Source organism: Somniosus microcephalus, chromosome 6 (genome assembly GCF_052327205.1).
Source record: "Somniosus microcephalus isolate GS21.2 chromosome 6, FLI_Smic_1.0, whole genome shotgun sequence".
In the NCBI taxonomy this organism is placed as follows: Eukaryota; Metazoa; Chordata; class Chondrichthyes; order Squaliformes; family Somniosidae; genus Somniosus; species Somniosus microcephalus.
The window spans coordinates 47,610,270-47,631,703 of NC_140992.1; the positions used below are offsets into that span (position 1 = coordinate 47,610,270).

General features: G+C 42.3%; 1 protein-coding gene across 1 annotated transcript in view; it reads right to left on the reverse strand.

Moving 5' to 3' along the window:
• Nucleotides 1-21,434, reverse strand: part of mccc1 (methylcrotonyl-CoA carboxylase subunit) — a 60,793-nt gene that overhangs the window by 15,128 nt on the left and 24,231 nt on the right. The window contains exons 10-17 of the mRNA XM_085990146.1: nucleotides 11,514-11,641; nucleotides 9,533-9,716; nucleotides 9,322-9,431; nucleotides 6,711-6,927; nucleotides 6,537-6,623; nucleotides 3,174-3,223; nucleotides 992-1,129; nucleotides 797-904 (exon numbers count right to left, since the gene is read on the reverse strand). Coding sequence (XP_085846272.1) covers nucleotides 797-904; nucleotides 992-1,129; nucleotides 3,174-3,223; nucleotides 6,537-6,623; nucleotides 6,711-6,927; nucleotides 9,322-9,431; nucleotides 9,533-9,716; nucleotides 11,514-11,641 — 1,022 coding nt within the window. The remainder of the gene's footprint in view (nucleotides 1-796; nucleotides 905-991; nucleotides 1,130-3,173; nucleotides 3,224-6,536; nucleotides 6,624-6,710; nucleotides 6,928-9,321; nucleotides 9,432-9,532; nucleotides 9,717-11,513; nucleotides 11,642-21,434) is intronic.

Sequence of the window (21,434 nt, forward strand, 5' to 3'; positions counted from 1 at the left end):
CCGGAGATGACCTTCCGACCACATATCTGCACCATCACAAAGATCGCCTACTTCCACCACCGTAACATCACCCTACTCCACCCCGCCTCATTTGCTGCCGAAACCCTCATCCATGCCTTTGTTACCTCTAGACTTGATTATTCCAACGCACTCCTCGCCACCCTCCGTAAACTTAAGCTCATCCAAAATTCTGCTGCCCATATCCTAACTCGCACCAAGTCCCATTCACCCATCATCCCTGTGCTCGCTGACCTTCATTGGCTCCCAGTTGAGCAATGCCTCGATTTTAAGGTTCAGCTGCCGAGACCCTAAGCTCTGGAATTCCCTCCATAAACCACTCCGCCTCTCTTTCCTCCTTTAAGACGCTCCTTAAAACCCACCTCTTTGACCAAGCCCACTACCTCCTTACGTGGCCTGGTGTCAAATTTTGTTTGATAATGCTCATGTGAAGCACCTTGGGACGTTCTACTACATTAAAGGCACTACATAAATGCAAGTTGTTGATATAGTTATATCTTGCGTCTCCTGAATGCGCCAACTCATAATGGGGATTAGTTGAACGGGAACCCTCAGATGTGTCATCTAAGTGGTCATTCTTTATCTCTAAGCCTAAGAAATACATTTTCTCAGGCTGTTCACTGTGGAGGGCATCACAGGTGATCCTAATCCTGTTCTCACTCAATGTCTATGCACGTGTACCTTCCTGAAACAGTCACTGGATAGTAATCTGGTCTTTTTCATCAAGTGGCACCTAAAGAACATATTAAGAATCATTGATTCAAAATCAAAATGTTACCTTTTCAATAGTTCCAGTCATTGGTGCCACTGCTCCTCCACCAGACCCAGAGGTATCAGTTCCAACCAAATACTTTGGCACAGGGCTATTAACTTGCACAGCACCTTCCTAAAACAAAGATCAAACATTTGTTACATGGTCATATTTAGAATGATGAATTGCATTGCTTGTACCTAATACAGGAATGAAACTTACCATTGAAAACAGGTGAATGCTGTTGTCTGTGATAACTAGTTTAGGTTTGGAAGCCAACCCATTGACTGAACACTTCAGGTATGTAGTATCTCCCTCTGTATTCAGTTCTCCAAATACATGGAATACCTGTCCATCAATCTGAGGTAGAATCAAAACTTTAATTATAAATCTAGGCTCTAAAGTTCCTCCGAATTGGACTGATACACCAATTACAACTATTGTAGTAGTTTTACTGAATTAACATAGTGCAACAACATATTTATCTGGAATACCAAGATTACCCTAGAATGTTCGTTCTTTCTCATATTGTGATGGTGAAAGGATAGGCAGAAGCCATTCGACTGAGGCAAACATAGGGTTATGTGGAGAGTGCAGAACAGTGGAATTAGTTTTGGATTGTTCTAGCAAAGAGCCATCAAGATATGATGGGCCAAATAGCCTCCTTCTGTGATATGGTTCTATGGCTGCTGCTGCAGCTCTCACGGCATGATTTATCAGATTTACCCTATCCATCTAAAATCATAAAATAAAGTACAAAAATCATCCTATTTTGTTGCTCACAGCCATCAATTTTTGATTTTGAAAGGAAGGTTAATACATGCGTCTGTCAAATTTAGCAGCTAACAGCAGAATAGTTATGTTAGACTGTTGCCAGTGTCCTTAATATAGTATTGATTTTCTTCAGGTATACATACATCATAGATCTTACTCTAGTTACATAGCAAACAATTTTAACAAAAAAAAAATCAGAATCCATTGTAATTTTAAAATTATTTATTTTAAATTGCATTTGGTACACGGGACTAACTAATAAACTCTTAGGAGAGGAGATATAACTTAAGTTTTCCTGATTTGTCTAAAACATGCTCCCAGTTAACTTTTGTTGCATGAATTAGTATCAATTCTACAAGAAAATAAAAATGATCAATACAAAAAGAATGAAAGAAAACATGAAAACAGCAGAAAAATAATTGACTCTATTCTTTGAATAATTATCATGCAACAAACTATAGATAAAACATCTTGGGAAACTACCCAATGTTTCACTGGGTAAATGCACACCTGCTGTGGCACTAAGCTATATAAAGCCGGAAGATCCCAGGTCCACTCTTTGTTTGCACTGTATTAGTGGATATCAGTTACGTGTCGGTGGGGATATACAACTGGCCTCAACAGGAAGTCCACGTGTGGATGCCAGGTGAGTGCATGATTAGGTATGGCTCTAATGGCAGGACAGAAGGTCTGCCAATGCACACTGTCCAAGTACACACCTAAACAATAGCTACGTGGATGAGGTACCAGATGTTACCACTAGCCCTGAAACTACACCCCATCATCAGTCACCATCTTTAGTATGGGAGGACAAAGGGGAGAAAACCATAAGATAAGAAATAGTCAATTAAAAAAATAAAAATGGTATGGATAACTGCAAAGAGAAAGATGTATTTGAATCTTCCACAGGAAAAACAAATTCTGTGTCTAACTTAATGGGGGAAAAATTCAGTTGTTTGCGCCTCCCGTTAGCGCCTTAAGAGGGCGCTAATGGGGCGCAAAGCAACTAGTGCCCGGGCACGGCGGTGTTTGCGCCGCTCGCGAAATTAACTAGACCTTTTGCGGCGACGCTAAACAGTACCGCCACGATCTCCTGCGCCGGCAGATCATGACGTCAGTCGAGTGCGCAACGCCCCGGAACAGATATTGAGGGCGCCCCCTGCCTTACCGCCTGCCGCTAGCAACGACAGGTTGAGGGGAGCGTTATGCTGTCAGAAAGGGAGTGGGGGAGCGCTATTTAAAGGTGACCGCTTCCTGCCTTATTTTGTTGGTGACATTTTTGCACCACGCATTCTGAGAGAGAGAGACTTCTGGAGAGATTTAATGCTGTGTGAAGGAGTTTTGGGTACTGAGCAGCACTTTGCAGGTTCATTTTGATTTGCCCTTCCTTGCTTCGCCAGCGCTCTGAGGTAGCGCCTCGCTCCTCGGCCTTTGCGCCTTAAGACAGGTGTGAAGCGCCTGATTTAGCGCTCCAATCACCTCCAGGGGCGATAAAAGCCAAGTTTGCCGTCGGAGGCGATAATTAGCGCCAGGCGCTAAACTTTGCGCACAGCCGATAATGGCGCCCCAAAAGGGGCGATACTGAATTTTTCCCCCAATATATTAAAAGAAATTCTGATTATAAGCTTACCTGAACACTATAAGTCCCATCATAGTTATATGTAACATCAATATTCACCTCTTTTTATTTTTTTGGGGGGGGGGCGGGGGAGAAAGAGGGAAGAAACAAACACAAGTATTATACACTGCAGTGTTAATGCAACTTAAAATGACATGTTTTGAACCAATGCACATGAAGGCAGAGATTTTTTTTCTAGTAAAGTGCTACACTTTTAGGTTCTGCTTTCCTGTTTGTAGTAGGGCATTTTGATTATGACTTTTGAGGTGTGCACTTCATCTTCTTCCTGAAGATTCTGCTGTGAACAGCAAGAGGTTTTTCACACCAGGTCTTTGTGTAATGGAACAATTTAAAAGTTATACGTTGGTTTTTGCATTTGTTTCATCAGCTTAGTAATATTTAAGATATAATTTACTTTAAAAAAATGAAACATAAACTTTCAGTGTGTGAGTGTGCACTTGTTAAGAAACACACTATGTCCTGTGGTCATGGAACACTTCCTCCCATCTCACTTCCTGTAAGGACTCTATTCCATTCCCCCAGTTCCTCAGTTGCATCTGCTCTGACGATGCCACCTTGCATACCGGTGCTTCCAACATGTCTTCCTTTTTCCTCAACCGAGGATTCCCCTCCACCGTGGTTGACAGGGCCTTCGACTGTGTTCGTTTCATATCCTGCACTTCTGCTCTCACCCCCTCCCCTCCCTCCCAGAACCACAACAGGGTTCCCCTTGTCCTCACCTTCCACTCCACCACTCATCCTCTGCCATTTCCACCACCTCCAGCGTGATCCCACCACCAAACACATCTTCCCCTCCCCTCCCAGCATTCCGATGGGGCCGGTCCCTCTGTGACACCCTGGTCCACTCCTCAATCACCCCCAATACCCCTCCACTTCCCAGGGCACCTTCCCGTGCAAGTGCAAGAGATGCAACACCTGTCCTTTAACCTCCTCCCTTCCCACCGTCCAGGACGCTAAACACTCCTTCCAGGTGAAACAGCGATTTAGTTGTACTTCCTTCAATTTAGTATACTGTATTCGCTGCTCACGATGCGGTCTCCTCTACAATGGGGAGAACAAATGCAGATTGGGTGACCGCTTTGCAGAACTTCTCTGTTCAGTCCGCAAGCGTGACCCTGAGCTTCCGGTCGCCCGTCATTTTAATTCTCCGCTCCACTCCCACTCTGACCTTACTGTCCTTGGCCTCCTACACTGTTCCAATGAAGCTCAATGTAAGCTCGAGGAACAGCACCTCATCTTTCTATTAGGCACTTTACAGCCTTCCGGACTCAATGAGTTCAACAATTACAGATCATAACCTCGGCCCCCATTTTTTCCAGACTGCAGCTGTTGATGATTCTGATGCTCCCATTTATACCTCCTCTAGACCCATCTTTTGTTTCTTTACATGTTCCATTACCATCTCCTTTCACCTTGCACCATCATCCATTTTGTCATTTAATCTCTCCTGCCTTCCACCCTATCACAGAGCTTCCCTTTGGTTTGCAGTGCAATGAAGGTTCACTAGACTGATTCCTGCGATTAGAGGGTTGTCCTATGAGAAGAGATGGAGTAGATTGGGCCTATACGCTCTGGAATTTAGAAGAGAGGTGATCTCATTGAAACATGTAAGATTCTGAATGTGATTGACAGGGTAGATGCTGAAAGGTTGTTTTCCCTGGCTGGAGAGTCTAGAGCTAGGGGGCATAGTCTCAGGATAAGGGGTCGGCCATTTAAGACTGAGATGAGAAGGAATTTCTCCACTCAAAGGTTGTGAATCTTTGGAATTCTCTACCCCAAAGGGCTGTGGATGCTGAATTGTTGCGTATATTCAAGGCCGAAATAGATAGACTTTTGGACTCTAGGGGAATCAATGGATATGGAGATTGGGTGGGAAAGTGGAGTTGAGGTCGAAGATCAGCCATGATCTTATTGAAAGGCGGAACAGGCTCGAGGGGCCGTATAGCGGAGCAGGCTCGAGGGGCCGTATGGCCTACTCCTGCTCCTAATTCTTATGTTCTTTCCTCCCCTCCCCTCTTTCCCTGCCTCTGTACTTGCTTAAAACCTGTTATTTCTCTAACCTTTTCCAGTTCTGATGAAAGGTCATTGGCCTGAAATGTTAACTCCATTTCTCTCTCCACAAATGCTGCCTGCCCTGCTGAGTATTTCCAGGATTTTCTGTTTTTATCGTCCTGTGGTCATATATCTTACATTTTGTAAAAAGGTTGCTGGCTCTTTTTCTGGGTGTTTTGTATGTTCTCTTACTGTGTGGCATACTTTGCTGCACTGTACAGCATTCCAGATATTAGAGCAAAAGCAAACAAAATACTGTCACATTACATTGCTTTGTGGTACAGGAAACTTTCTGATATCCGGCACTGACGGGACTGAGCTGGTGCCGTAACATCAAAAGTGCCGGACATACCAGAGTTAATGTTTAAACATACAGAACTGAGAAGCTCCATGTGAATCAACAAACCCTGTTGCTTAGTAACAGCTTCAAAACAGTCGGCTGCAGCTGCAAGCGTCTGTAGCTGAAGCTGTTGCTATAGCTACAGACCTTGCAGTGCTTAACTGGGGAAAAAAAAAGCAACGAGAACTAAAAAAAATATAGAAAACGGCTCCTGATTTTTGCTGTTAGATCGAGTATTCCGGACATATAACCTCCAGATAAACCAAAGTTTCCTGTACCATGCATTCAAAATGGAGCACAGTTGTACACGGCAGTTTTTTGTTGGCTGTGGTACACATGCACCTAGTTAATCTTTTGCAAATAGTCACTAAATATTTTTTCTTATTTCTTCTAAATTTGGTGCTGTACCTTTCCTTATTTCAACTGTTAGTTTCTGCTGTGAATTCTACAATTAATGCTATTATGGATGGGCACTGATTCGGTTTAAAAAGTCTGTCTTATGAATGAGAAAGGGTTGTAGTCTACACCATTAAAGTAATTGAAGATAGCTTTTCTTTAAAAAAAAAAGAGTTGTCTCCACTTCTAAATGGATACTGGGAAGAGGGAGGCAGAAGGTTGTAAGCAAATGACTTCAAACTTCAAAAAAAGTAAGAAAGGGTTAGAATAGTCACAGAATAAAATTAAAGTTAATACTTCAAAAATGCATGGAGAGACTAGGAGAAAAATGGCTGGGAAAGTGCAGGTAGTGTTTAATTTTTATAATGTGAAATTGTGTTTTAAGTATTATTACCATAGGATTAATTCTATAGCAATAAAGCTTTATTACTGTAAATTACTATTTTATTACTTCTGTCTATCACTAGGGAGCAGAACCATTTGAAAATTACCAGCAAAAGCAACAATTCAAGAGCTAAGAGTAAAGAAACTATGCCCCACAGTTGTGCTGGCTATATAGTACTTACTATTCTGTCCATCAAGCAATACAAGATTTCTGCTGTATAGAATATTTAACCTTCTCCCACTACTGTTTGCAAATGGAGAAAATGGATCTGCAAAATAATTCAGAAAAAATCAAATAGAAGAACACGAGTGTTTTTAGTATGTTAGTGTATAGGTAGATTACAAGGAGTTCTTACCATGTGAAAGTGCTTTGAAAGAGTTTGTCTGAATCCTTTCATGCAGTATTAGAGCAAGTGCTGCCTGACATAGCTCCTCTTTACTAGTCGCTTCCTTTGCTGGGAACAGTCCATCATAGTGCTGAGGGATAAAATTTGTGTGCACATTTCCAGCCTCAAATTCAGGATGAGTAGCCAGGTTGAGCAAGAAATCTATGTTGGTGTTTAAACCTACAATCTGTCACAACACAGAAGCAATCAGCATTATATGGACTTCTGTATCCAGAACTTCCAATTTGTCATTCATATATTAATAGGGAAAAGTGAATGACCACATTCTCAGTTGGAGTTTCTCTCTGGATCAAAACTAACAGCAATGATATTTTTGATCAAACAGAACTAGTTTACATGGATAAAAGCAATATTTTTTTGTAGATGTTACTTCTAGTTTTAAAATATGAATGAAAAAAAAACAGAAAAAAGGAGAACATAGAAGGACTAATTCCTTAATAATGCTGTTGAGAGATTGAATAGATTAGGCCTATACTCTTTGGAATTTAGAAGAATGAAAGGAGATCTCTTTGAAACATATACGATTCTGAGGGGGATTGACAGGGTAGGTGCTGAGAGATAGTTTCCCTTGGCTGGAGAGTCCAGAACTAGGGGGGCATAGTCTCAGGATAAGGGGTCGGCCTTTTAAGACTGAGACGAGGAGGAACTTCTTCACTCAGAGGGTTGTGAATCTTTGGAATCTCTGCCCCAAAGGGCTGTGGATGCTCAGTCATTGAATATATGCAGAGTTGAGATAGATAGATTTTTGGACTCATGGGGAATCAAGGGATTTGGGGATAGGGCAGGAAAGTGGTGTTGAGGTCGTAGATCAGCCATGATCTTATTGAACGGCGGAGCAGGCTCGAGGGGCCGGATTGCGCACTCCTGCTCCTAATTCTTATATGTTCTTATAAAGAGGTCAAGTGACATTCTTCCAACTTCTACGTCTGTTCCAACACGAATAACAGAAACAAAGGAAGACAGTGCTTTGATCTGTACAGTAAGATATTAATCTGCAAAGCTTAAGGTCAGTCTCAACCTATTTGAGTCCATCAAGATTTGCATTAGATGGTTTGTTTGTTTTTATTTATATTTAAGTCAAATCCAAATGAGAACTAGAAAATCCACATTCGGGGTTGGTCTGGATCTTTTCCTGTAATACAGGTGAAAACTGAGAGAGGGTGGTGGGGGAGGCGCGGAGTGGATGAATGTTACAGAAAACGAAAAACTCCTTGCACTTATTCACTTTGATTATAAAAATATATATCTATAATTATTTACCCATTTTCTGTTATTTGTTAAATCCAATAGGTACACAGGCTCAGTATTAGTACACTTTTCCATACTGGAACAAGCAACATAGTAGCCAATATGGAATTTCACATTTTATTGTCTTTTTAGCTTTTTTCCCCACTCTGTATCCATTACAGCCTCCCTTCCTCCTAGTTCAGTTACTCCATCAGTTTTGAAATACTTTCTTTCCATTTCTATTTATGAGTTCCCAGTCTCCCCACCAGTCCACTTTCTCAGCATCTAATACGCTTATATACTTTCCCAAATAAACACTTCCTCCCAAGACTGTCCAATAGGCATCAATGGTTCTACTTACACAAAAGCATTTTTGCTTAATCGATCAAGTAAAGATCCTCCAGCTGAATAATATGAATATCCTACTAGTTGTCAACTCATCAGATGCTCTCTAATTTTCTAATGGCAAACTGTCAGTAATAACACACAATACAAATCATGCTGATCTGGAATTAACATCAAACTGGCAACAACTCTACAATACATTCCTGAAGCCACAAAAAGCAGTCAGCTTTGTATTTTGTAACATTAGTAGGTCTTTGTTCTTTATGAAGGTCTACAACTGTGAAGAACAGACTGATTTTGCAAAGAATGTAGAACAGCACCGGTATGTACATCAGTAAAAAAGTGAAATGTATATGAACATTTTTTTGGGTCACGATTCATTCGTTTAAATTTTTTTTTAACCACAATTTAATATTCAGAGGCATTAGAAAAGTTAAATAATAAATCAAGTCTATATCACATGGTAGAATTTAGCAAATTAGGCACAAGTTCAAGAAACTTGGGATCAAACTAGTTACTAGCACACTGGTCTCTCTTTCATACCTTCATGGAATAAGGGAAAATGTGTGGTTGCCAAAATCTGCTTCACACTGGCCCTAATCATTCTTTGGAATATTGTTCTGTGCTTTCTGGTAATATAGACTGGCATACTTCAGGGATCATACCCTACCACGAGTTGCTGCTATCGAGCAAGGAGGAGGGAAAAAGTTGTAACTAATTGGTACTAAATGACGACAAAGAGATGCAATTTATCTGGGTTTAGTTTTGTGCTAAAGTTATTCCTAGTCCTACTTTTAAAACCCTAAAGTGAACAAATGAGTTTGTATTTATGGCTCCTCACAGCAGATTACCTTCCCTAAGTGGAGGTGAACTAAATTGTACCAATAACTATGTAGCCTTCATACAACCTTTTGATGTGTCTTCAGCACTGATTGATCATACAATGCCAAATCCAGTTTTTAAAAACATGAACCGTCTGAATACTTACACTGTACTGACGCAAGCAATATTTTAATCTATTTAATGCCGCTGTACGGTCGTCTCCCCAAACCACCAACTTAGCAATCATAGGGTCGTAATGCACAGAGACTTCATCACCTGAAAAAAAATGATGCAAAGATATGAATATCTACTTTGAAATTTTTTTTTTTATTTAAAATGAACTTAAAAGGTTCTATTATCTGGCATAGCTCCAATACCTTGCCTGACTCCAGTCTCAATTCTTGTAAAAGCATCTGGTACTGGTGTTGACAGATGCAGCAAAGGCCCTGCTCCTGGCATAAAGTTATTACTGGGGTCTTCTGCATAAATTCTTGCTTCAAATGCATGGCCTTTGACTGAGAGTTCTTCCTGTGTCATAGGAAGCTTCTCTCCAGCAGCAACCTGAAGTTTAAAGAAAAAAAACATCAATTTATTTTCATTCCATAGGCAGGATTAGCAATTTCACTACTCAGAGGATTCCCATTTCATACACATAAGGCAGCATACAGTGCTTCTGTATGCACACATTAAAGATGCACCGTGTCCCCACAGAATTAATTCCTTACTATGTTTTCTTTCACTCAACATTCCTTCAAGGGTACAGTAGTGTAGTGGCTATAGTACTGACTAGCAATCTAGAGGTCATGGGTTCAAATCCATGGCAAGTTGTGAAACTCAATTGAATAAATGTGGTAACTTGTAAAAACCGCAATTTCATCATTAAAAATCCAACTGCTTCACTAATGGCCTGCAGGGAAGGGAACCCGTCGCCCTTACCTGGTCTGACCCACAGGTGACTCCAATCCCACACCACGTGAATGCCTTCTGAAGTAGCCCAGCAAACTACCCAGTTGTAAAACCAATTGTTATGAAGAAGGGTCACCCTCACCTTCCCTGGCAACTACACATCCCAAAAACAAATAATAATAATTTTTAAAAACTCTCGAGAGACTGCCAGAGCTCTCACTAGTGTAAGGCAAGCAACTGTCACTAGCAAACATCCCTCATTCCTATATACGGTGTCTTAAATTAATTTCAGTACAAAATTTTAGCATATGCCCAAGATCTTGCCCCAAGATCCAAGCCTCTCAAATTCAATTTCTGCTCTAAATTAAATTTAGTTAACTAAATTCGATAGTGCATCGAAAAGTGAAAATTCAAATCAGCGACATCAAGTACAACACAAAGGGCACAAGTTTTATCCCAGAGTAGGGAGGTGTCTTGAGCAGTGTGATAATCCCATTTCTGTAGTATTCCTGACTTTGTAGTCTATTTGCACCACTGTTACAAGGTGGGATACATATAAAGTTATTTTACATTTATTTAATAGTCACCTTTAAAGTGGGGTGAAACAATTAAACACTGATGGTCTTTTGGCTGTTTTATGGTATACAGAACTTGCTACTTCACAATTTAAAATAATTACATAGTTTACATCCATACACATGGGAATTTTATTTGTTACACAGTTAAAAATATTTTTATTTGGAATAGATGCAAAACTGCATAGCAGTTAGAAAATGTAACACTAGACACGTGAACATGAGATGTCATCACGGCCCTTCCAGTGATCTGGATTGTCATGCTTTGTGATGAAGGGATTGGTGTGAAAGTGGCAAGAAAAAAGTTTATTTTGCAGCAATCTGCATTGGATGCATTTCCTTATCAGCTACTGTGACACACTTTACTGAAATGGCTCCTGGAGAAATGCGTATGCTACGACTTGTTACAGCACACGCACGCAGTTTCCTCACTTAGCTCTTACATTTTTTTTTCTTTCAAGTCCAGCTCTTCAAGGTGTCGTGACGTCTTTGAGCACTTGATACCACCATGCCCACAGCTGATTAAAACGTTATAAAGAATCTTGCCCCACCTGTGACAGAGACTGTAGGTCCCGTATTGGACTCATCAGTCACCTGCGAACTCATTTTTAATGTGGAAGCAAGTCATCCTCGATTCCGAGGGACTGCCTAAGAAGAAGATCACACTATACCGAAAGGACGATACCCTTTAACTACAAAGCAACAGAGTGAAATTGGAAACCGTCAGATATTTTAGAACATGTCCAGGCAGATTAATGTAGTTGTGGTTTGAGGCCAAAACATTTAACTACTATTTCCCTCAGCTTTATTGTAGTCTTGACCTACATGCTTAAGCCTAATAGAATGTAAATCATGGGAAACAACTGTTCTCACCCACCCGAAGCTGCCATTCAACAAGATCAGTTCCTGTTATCATCTCAGTGACTGGGTGCTCCACCTGCAGTCTCGTGTTCATTTCCATGAAATAGAAATTATGCTGAGAATCCATGATAAATTCCACCGTTCCTGAAAACCAAAACAATGATTAGACTGCCAATTTGGAGCTTTTCAATACAACTCAATACAGGGGTATTTGATTTTGGCCACTGTTTACACTTACAGTATCGAGTCATGACAAACAGGTGTGTAGCTTTAATTAAGCAAATTATTCATCATTGTAGTCAGTAGAATATTTTCTAAAACAATTCATCTGCAACATGCAAAATGACATTGCATTTTTATTTTATTTAGATTCACGTTCACATGAAGACAGCAGTAATCTATATTTTCCACAAGTACAACAATGTCTGTAGAAATGATCACGGTAAACAGAATAACTGTTGTAAAACAAGACTAAGAAAATAGTCAAATTGAAGGAAATATTACTGAGAAAGTCAGTTAAAAGATTTTTTTTTTTTTTTTTTTTATAAAGAGACACTTATGGAATAAATTAGGTAATTATTTAAAGAATGCAATACAAATACAGCTATAAAATACAATTTAAAGCTGTAATTCAAAGGCATGGGCATGTTATATTCAAGAAGAAACTGAAACTAAGAGATTATCGTGCAAAATTAAGGCACATGGGATTGGGGGCAAGGTATTGACTTGGATAGAGAACTGGTTGGCGGACAGAAAGCAAAGAGTTGGAATAAACGGGTCGTTTTCCGAGTGGCAGGCAGTGACTAGTGGGGTACCACAAGGATCGGTCCTAGGACCCCAGCTGTTCACAATATATATTAATGATCTGGACGAGGGAATTGGATGTAATATCTCCAAATTTACAGACGACACAAAGCTGGGTGGGAGGGTATGCTGTGAGGAGGATGTCGTGAAACTCCAGCACGATTTGGACAGGTTGGGTGATAGTGCATTTGCCATGTTTCTGCCCAATAATGTGGATAAATGTGAGATTATCCACTTTGGTGGCAAAAATAGGAAGGCAGATTATTTGAATGGTAATAGATTGGGAGAAGGGGAAGTGCAAAGAGACCTGGGTGTTCTTGTACACCAGTCGCTGAAGGTAAGCATGCAGGTGCAGCAGGCGGTTAAGAAGGCAAATGGTATGTTGGCCTTCGTAGCAAGAGGGTTCGAGTACAAGAACAAGGATGTCTTGCTGCAGTTGTACAGGGCCTTGGTGAGACCACACCTTGAGAATTGTGTGCAGTTTTGGTCGCCTTACCTGAGGAAGGACGTTCTTGCCATGGAAGGAGTGCAGCGAAGATTCACCAGGCTGATACCTGGGATGGCAGGAATGACGTATGAGGAGAGATTGTGTCGATTGGGCTTATACTCACTGGGGTTTAGAAGATTGAGAGGGGATCTCATTGAAACCTATAAAATTCTGTCAGGCCTGGACAGACTAGATGCAGGAAGGATGTTTCTGATGGCCGGGGAGTCCAGAACCAGGGGTCATAGTCTAAGGATAAGGGGTAAGCCATTTAGGACTGAAATGAGGAGGAATTTCTTCACCCAGAGAGTGGTGAACCTGTGGAATTCTCTGCCACAGAGGGCGGTGGAGGCCAGTTCATTAAGTATATTCAAGAAAGAGTTGGATATATTTCTTAAGGCTAAAGGGATCAAGGGATATGGGGAGAAGGCAGGGACTGGGTACTGAATTTGGATGATCAGCCATGATCGCATTGAATGGCGGAGCAGGCTCGAAGGGCCAAATGGCCTACTCCTGCTCCTATCTTCTATGTATCTATGAAAAAATAAGGCTTGCAATTGGTTCAAATCACACTAATGATAAGGAGCAGATGCATCCAAGAGTATCTCTATGGCTAATATCGCCCTAGGTCGTCCATTACATTGATGAAATCAATGAATGCAGATCTACATGGAGGAACCTATGAATGGGATTATTTGGAAAACAAATTAAACAAAAATTTTATCTGACTGGCACTCATCTGGTGTACTTGCCCATTTAGTTACATTCCCCTTTAAGTAAAAGGAAATCTCCCTAATTGTGAGGCGTTAAATATGTGCAGCAAGCCCAGGTCAAAATGTTTTTGTTGGGAACTATCCAAAAAGTGTGAGGCAGGGAGAGCATTTGGCATGATTTCAAAATTACTCAGGACGTCCTATCAGGGGGGTGCAGTACATGAAGTGACACAGCAAGTAGCTACTACACAAATCTCATCAAAACATATGGTATACTTCTTAAAATGATATGGATCATGAGGCTATAATCTAAAATAAATTGGCTCAATTGATATCAAATACATTTCACAGGTCACATTTTTGTCGACAATGGACAATTTCAGTTTCCATTTAATGCAAACCTGACTGTGAAGTCAAGGTCGCCATGTTCATATATTGAGGCTGCAGGAAAAGTTTCAGTTTTCAGTACCATTGCTGCTATTTTTGAAACAGGGAGGGAAGGGTTCAGAGAAGAGATAGGTTTTGAACTTCTGCAAAGTTCCAGAGAACAAGTCATTTATGCATTTCCGCATTCTAAAAAGCAGCATAAATTCACCAGTAGTTTACTTCTGTTCCAATTAACAATTAGCATTGATAAACAGGTAAAACCTTTCAAACCTACAAGAGTCCATTCATTTTACAAGCTTTGAAAAATGATCATCATTCTTATAAATGACCCGTGTAGACCACCATTCTGATTCTCGTTTGCTGTTGACCGATTTTACATGCACAGGAAGAATTACAAAAGTGGAAACAATGTACATTATAAAATATTTTCACTGCAATTAAATGCATTATACTGATGGGACTTCCTATTAACTTAAAAAAAAAATAATTATTGAGAAATCAAGGCAAGCTCAGGCCACCGTGCACAACACTATGTACTAAATTCTGAAACGAGTAAGAGTAAAGGAGAAAACTAAATACATTAGGAATTGGTGCTTACGTGATGTCAACCGCGGAGCTTTAAAAAGCCTGATGATTCTAAAAGAAAGGAAAGGCTGAGGGAAGTAAGGATTCCAGTTTTGAGATCTTGGGAAAGAATGGTCCGGATTTTAAGAACATAAGAACATAAGAAATAGGAGCAGGAGTAGGCCAATCGGCTCCTCGAGCCTGCTCCGCCATTCAGTAAGATCATGGCTGATCTGATCCTAACCGCCAATCTACTATCCCAGAACCATCTCCTGAATCTAACAGAATTAGACACACGAAATAGGAGCAGGATCAGGCTACACGGCCACTGGGCCCGCTCCGCTACCCACAGGGCCATGTCCGATCTGAACCTAGACTCATGTCCAAATTCCTGCCCGCTCCCCGTAACCCTTAATTCCCTTTACTTCTAGGAAACTGTCTATTTCTGTTTTAAATTTATGTAATGATGTAGCTTCTACAGCTTTTTGGGGCAGCATATTCCATGGAACTACCACCCTCTGAGTGAAGTAGTTCCTCCTCATCTCAGTTTTGAAAGAGCAGCCCCTTATTCTAAGACTATGCCCCCTAGTTCTAGTTTCACCCATCATCGCATCCACCCGATCCAACCCCTTCACAATCTTATATGTTTCAATAAGATCGCCTCTCATTCTTCTGAACTCCAATGAGTAGAGTCCCAATCTACTCAACCTCTCCTCATATGTCCATCCCCTTATCCCCGGGATTAACCAAGTGAACCTTCTTTGTACTGACTCGAGAGCAAGTATGTCTTTTCTTAAGTATGGACACCAAAACGGTATGCAGTATTCCAGGTGCGGTCTCACCAATACCTTGTACAACTGAAGCAATACCTCTCTATTTTTATATTCTATCCCCCTAGCAATGAAAGCCAACATTCCATTGGCCTTCTTAATCACTGCTGCACCTGCATACTAACCTTTTGAGTTTCGTGCACCAGGACCCCCAGATCCCTTTGTACTTCAGTACTTTCCAGTTTCTTGCCATTAAGATAATAACTTGCTCTACGATTTTTCCTGCCAAAGTGCATAACCTCACACTTTCCAGTATTGTATTCCATCTGCCAAATCTCTGCCCACTTACTTGGCCTGTCTATGTCCCCTTGCAGGTTTTTTATGTCCTCCTCACTCACTACTTTCCCCCCCATCTTAGTATCATCTGCAAACTTTGATATGTTACACTCGGTCCCCTCCTCCAAATCGTTAATATAGATTGTAAAGAGTTGGGGACCCAGCACTGACCCCTGTGGAACACCACTAGTTACTGATTGCCAGTCTGAGAATGAACCATTTATCCCAACTCTCTGCCTTCTGTTAGATAGCCAATCCTCTATCCATGCCAGAATATTACCCCCAATCCCGTGATTTTTTATCTTAAGCAATAATCTTTTGTGTGGCACCTTGTCAAATGCCTTTTGGAAGTCTAAATACACTACGTCCACTGGTTCCCCTTTATCCACCCTATATGTTACTTCCTCAAAGAACTCCAGCAAATTTGTCAAACATGACTTCCCCTTCATAAAACCATGCTGACTTTGTCCTATTAAATTATGATTATCCAAATGTCCTGTTACTGTCTCCTTAATAATGGACTCCAATATTTTACCTACCACAGATGTTAGGCTAACCGGTCTATAGTTTCCAGCCTTCTGTCTACTGCCCTTTTTAAATAAGGGTGTTACATTAGCAGTTTTCCAGTCTGCCGGGACCTTTGCTGAGTCCAGGGAGTTTTGGAAAATTATTACCAATGCATCCACAATCCCTACCGCCACTTCCCTCAAGACCCTAGGATGTAAGCCATCAGGTCCAGGTGATTTATCCGCCTTGAGTCCCATTATTTTACCGAGTACCACTTCCTTAGTGATTTTGATCGTGTTTAGCTCCTCCCCCCCTATAGCCCCCTGTTTGTCCAGTGTTGGGATATTCTTAGTGTCCTCTACTGTAAAGACTGATACAAAATATTCAATTCAGTGTTTTTGCCATCTCCATATTTCCCACCATTAATTTCCTGGTCTCATCCTCTAAGGGACCAACATTTACTTTAGCCACCCTTTTTCTTTTTATATAACTATAAAAACTCTTACTATCTGTTTTTATATTTTTTGCTAATTTACTTTCATAATCTATCTTCCCTTTCTTAATCAATCTTTTTGTTATTTTTTGCTGTCTTTTAAAGTTTTCCCAATCCTCTATCCTCCCACTAGATTTGGCTACCTTATATGCCCTTGTTTTTAGTCGAATACTATCCTTAATTTCTTTACTTAGCCACGGATGGCTGTCTTTTCTTTTACACCCTTTTCTTCTCAGTGGAATATATATTTTTTGGAAGTTGTAAAATAACTCCTTAAATGTACACCACTGATCATGTATCGTCTCACCCTTTAATCTATTTTCCCAATCTGCTCTACTCAATTCCGCTCTCATACCTTCATAGTCTCCTTTATTCAAGCTTAGCACGCTTGTTTGAGATCCAACCTTCTCACCCTCTAACTGAATATGGAATTCAACCATGTTATGGTCACTCATTCCAAGGGGATCCTTTACTAGGACATTTTAATTAATCCTGTCTCGTTACACAGGACCAGATCTAAGGTTGCTTGCCCCCTGGTCGGTTGCTCAAGAAACCCATCCCTGATACACTCAATGAACTCATCCTCAAGGCAGCCCTGCCCAATTTGATTTGTCCAATTAATATGATAGTTAAAATCCCCCATAATTATAGATGTTCCCTTATTACAAGCCTCAACTATTTCCTGATTGATACTCCGTCCAACAGAGTTGCAACTGTTCGGAGGCCTATAGACTACGCCCACTAGTGTTTTTTTCCCCTTATTATTCCTTATCTCCACCCAAACTGTTTCATTATCCTGATCTTTTGACCCAATATCATTTCTCTGTATTAGTGATTCCTTCCTTTGTTAACATAGCCACCCCACCTCCCCTTCCTTCCTGCCTGTCCTTCCTGATCGTTAAATAACCTGGTATGTTTAATTCCCAGGCATTGTCACCCTGCAGCCATGTTTCTGTAATGGCCACAAGCTCATACCCATATGTAGTTATTTGTGCCATTAACTCGTCTATTTTGTTACGAATGCTACGTGCATTCAGATAGCTTTCAAATATGTTTTGTGACACTTAGTTCCTGCTTTTGCCCTTTTTATTACTTTACCTTTTACTCCATACCTTCTGCCCCTTCCTGACACGCTCTGGTTTTTAATTTCCGGGGCCTATGACGGTGTATGCGTACGCGGCCGGAAGTGTCCCGCAAGTTCCGGGTTTCCGCGTGCAATGTACGTGCGCAAAAACCCAGAACTTGCGATGTTAAGTTTCAGCTCGACAGATCCACCGCATCCCCGGGAAATGGACATTTGCTGGTGGAGAGTTGGGCTATTTGCCCAACTACTGCCTAGTGAATGCCCTGAAACTCTTACTCCTGGGAAAAGCAGGCATAAGGCCTTCTTTTACCAATGTAAGAGTTTAAATAAACATTAAAATAATTCTTTTAAAATTATTTAAACATAAAAGGGCTAAAAATTGAGTAGCACCCCATTTGGGGCGTTAACTTCGCTGAGGCGCTACTTTTAGCGCCCCGGATAAATTAGCGCTCCCCACGCCGGAACTTGAGTGGTTGCGCCCCAAGAGGGAAGCGGGGCGCTATTGGGCTGTGGCACATCGCGCCGCGGTATTGCAGGACTCCCTCCCCTTCTTAAAGTGGAGGGGCCTTGCGCAGTGCGACCCGGGGCCCAGGTGGGCCCCCGGGGATCGGGAGTGCCGACAAAAGAGCCCGGCACTCAAGGGAAGTGCCGGGCTCTTGGAACGCAGCTGGCACACCGCGGGGGGGGGGGGGGGGGGGGGGGTTTGCTCAGGAGGCCGGGGATGGGAGCGCAGGCAGGTGCTAGCAGGCGGCCAGCAAAAAAAATGGCCACCCCGCACCTCACCTTTAAATTGCGCCTCCGCAGCCGCATGTAGGCCCCCCCGACCTAGCTGGACATAGCGTCCGGCAGTAAGTCAGGGGACGTTCCTGAAGATCGCCGCCAGGGCTGTGCGCACGGCGATGACGTCATCGCCGGCGGCACAGCGCCGCGGGGCGCTACCGGTTAGCACCACCGCTAACCTCTCATGCGCTAGTTGCTTTGCGCCCTCTTAGGGCGCTAACAGGAGGCGCAAAGCAATCCAATTTGTGCCCCCAAAACCTTTAAAATTAGTTAGGTTAGAGATCCGTACCTCTGGGACCATCAGGTAGGTGCAGAGTTTACTTGCGATTCAGAGGCATTCGCCCATGGGAAGCCTCCGACTACAAATTCAGGCCCAATGAGTTAGAGTAGAAGGCTGTGTGCTGAATCTTGATTTCAACACACTAGGGATACAAGGAAGAAAAGCATATCCAATGGTGTATTTGGAGTTTATGTGGGCAAGGGAGGAAAGTTTAAAGAGCATTAACCATAGTAAGATAGCAAAATACTGCAGATGCTGGAAATCCGAAATAACAACAGAAAATGCTGGAATAACTCAGCAGGCCAGGCAACATCCGTGGAGAGAAAACAGAGTCAACGTTTCGAGTCAAACTCTGTCAATTAACCATAGTAATATTGATAAAAAAAAGACAAGATGCTTTTGATGGAGAGGGAACTTGGATGCCAGAAGTGAGAGAGGGACTGCCCATCAGAAGACCAGGTTTTTCAAGTATCCTGTCCAGGAGTGCAAGAAAAGTGCTAGAAGAACCTCCCAAGATGTGGAAACAATATTCAAATTCTTGGATGAATTGGGCTTTATAGACTGAAGTGAAAAAATATTTGTGACAAACTTATCTTTTCACTTAACATGATTTTTTTTTTTTTGATTTTTTTTTTAAAGGAGCTAGTTACTGATATTTAAACTCACACAGTTCTCCAGCTTTCCAAGCTGGATCTGTGAATTATTGATCTTCCTCAACTCTGAATCAGATGCCCCTTATTTATGGTATTTGTATACTGCCATGGAAGCTGTACCGACTGCGCAATCAGAACAATAGGGAATTCCATAGCAGAGTTTATATACCAAGCCTTTCATTTTTCTATCATCCTGATACAAACATGCAAGTGACACAACAACAACAACTTGCATTTCTATAGCATCTTTAAGGTAGTAGAACATTGCAAGGCGCTTCACAGGAGTGTTAACAAAATTTGACACAACGCTGCATAAAGAGAAATCAGGACAGGTGATCAAAAGCTTGGTCAAAGAGGTAGGTTTTGAGGAGCGTCTCAAAGGAAGAGAGAGGTAGAGAGGTTTAAGGGAGGGAAATCCAGAACTTAGGGACTAGGCAGCTGAAGGCACGGCCACCAATGGTGGAGCGATGGAAATTGGGGATGCGCAAGAGGCCACAATTGGAAGAGCGCAGAGATCTCAGAGGGTTGTAGGGATGGAGGAAGTTACAGAGATAGGGCGGGGGCAAGGCCATGGAGGGATTTGAACACAAGAATGAGAATTTTAAATTCAAGGCGTTGCCGACCGGGAGCCAATGTAGGCCAGCAAGCACAGGTAAATGGAACTTGGATACGGGCAGCAGAGATTTGGATGAGCTGAAGTGGGTGCAAGGTGGGAAGCCGGCCAAGAGAACATTGGAATCGTCTAGTCTGGAGGTAACAAAAGGCATGGTTGAGTATTTCAGCTGAGGTACCGATGGAGACAGGCGATATTATGGAAGTGGAAGTCGATGGTCTTGGTGATGGAGAGGATGGCACGAGGCCAGTATCCTGGCATTATTCATATGCTTGTTGTATTGGAAAGCTAAAGCAACAGAACACATTGAAGCACAAATACAAAGTGGTGCAATGCAGATTCTGTCCTCCTGTCATGTTCCTCTCTCTCTCGCCTCGGTCGTTCCTCTGGTACAGCCCTTATCTCCACTCCCTTAAGTACAAGAGACGCAGATTTGAACATTTGTGACAGACAACTGGTTTAGCCATTCATTGGCAGATCTGGTTAGAACACAAAAAGCACCATTGGGTCCTGCTCTCCTCTGCCAAAACTGCTCACTATTCCAGGATCATCCTGGAATGTAAACATAACCCCCGGCTTCTCTTCTCCACTACAAACAGTCTTTTTAAACCCCTCTCCCCACCACCCTCACCTCCAACGTCAAGTGCGAGGTCACCAAGATCGAGACCATCTGATCAGCTGCCTCTGCCGCTTCCCTCCCTTCCCCTAGCCCACCAGGTCAAACTTAGCCTAACATTCCCCCTGCCCTATAGCCCAGAACTCGCATCTTTCTCTAGTTTCTCGCCTATCTCCCCTCATGCCCTCTCCGAGCTCATCTTGTTCATGATTCATACCTCCTACTCCCTCGAGCCTATTCCCAACAAACTGCTGACCACCCAACTTCCCTTCCTGGCCCCCATTGTTAGCCGATACTGTTAACGGCTCCTTCTCCTCAAGTACTGTCCCCCTCCCCTTCAAATCTGCCATCAACACCCCGTTCTTCAAAAAAACCACCCTTGACCCCTCCATTCTTGCAAAATACTGCCCCATCTCCAACCTCCCTTTCCTCTCCAAAGTCCTTGAATGTGCTTCCAAATCCCAGAACTCCATGTTTGAATCCCGCCAATCAAGTTTCCACCCCTGCCATAGTACTGAAAGGGCCCTTATCAAAGTCACAAATAACATCCTACGTGACTGTGATCGCGGTAAGCTATCCCTCCTCGTCCTGTCTGCAGCCTTTGACATGGTTGACTGTACTATCCTCCTCCAATGCTTCCCCTCCATCGTCCAGCTGGGTGGGACTGCACTCTCCTGGATCCATTATTATCCAGAGAATCACCTGCAATGGCTTCTCTTTCCACTCCTGCACCGTTACCTCTGGAGTTCCCCAAGGATCTAACCGTGGCCCCCTCCTATTTCACATCAACATGCTGCTCCTCGGCAACATCATCCGAAAACACAACACCGGGTTCCACGTGTACACTGACGAC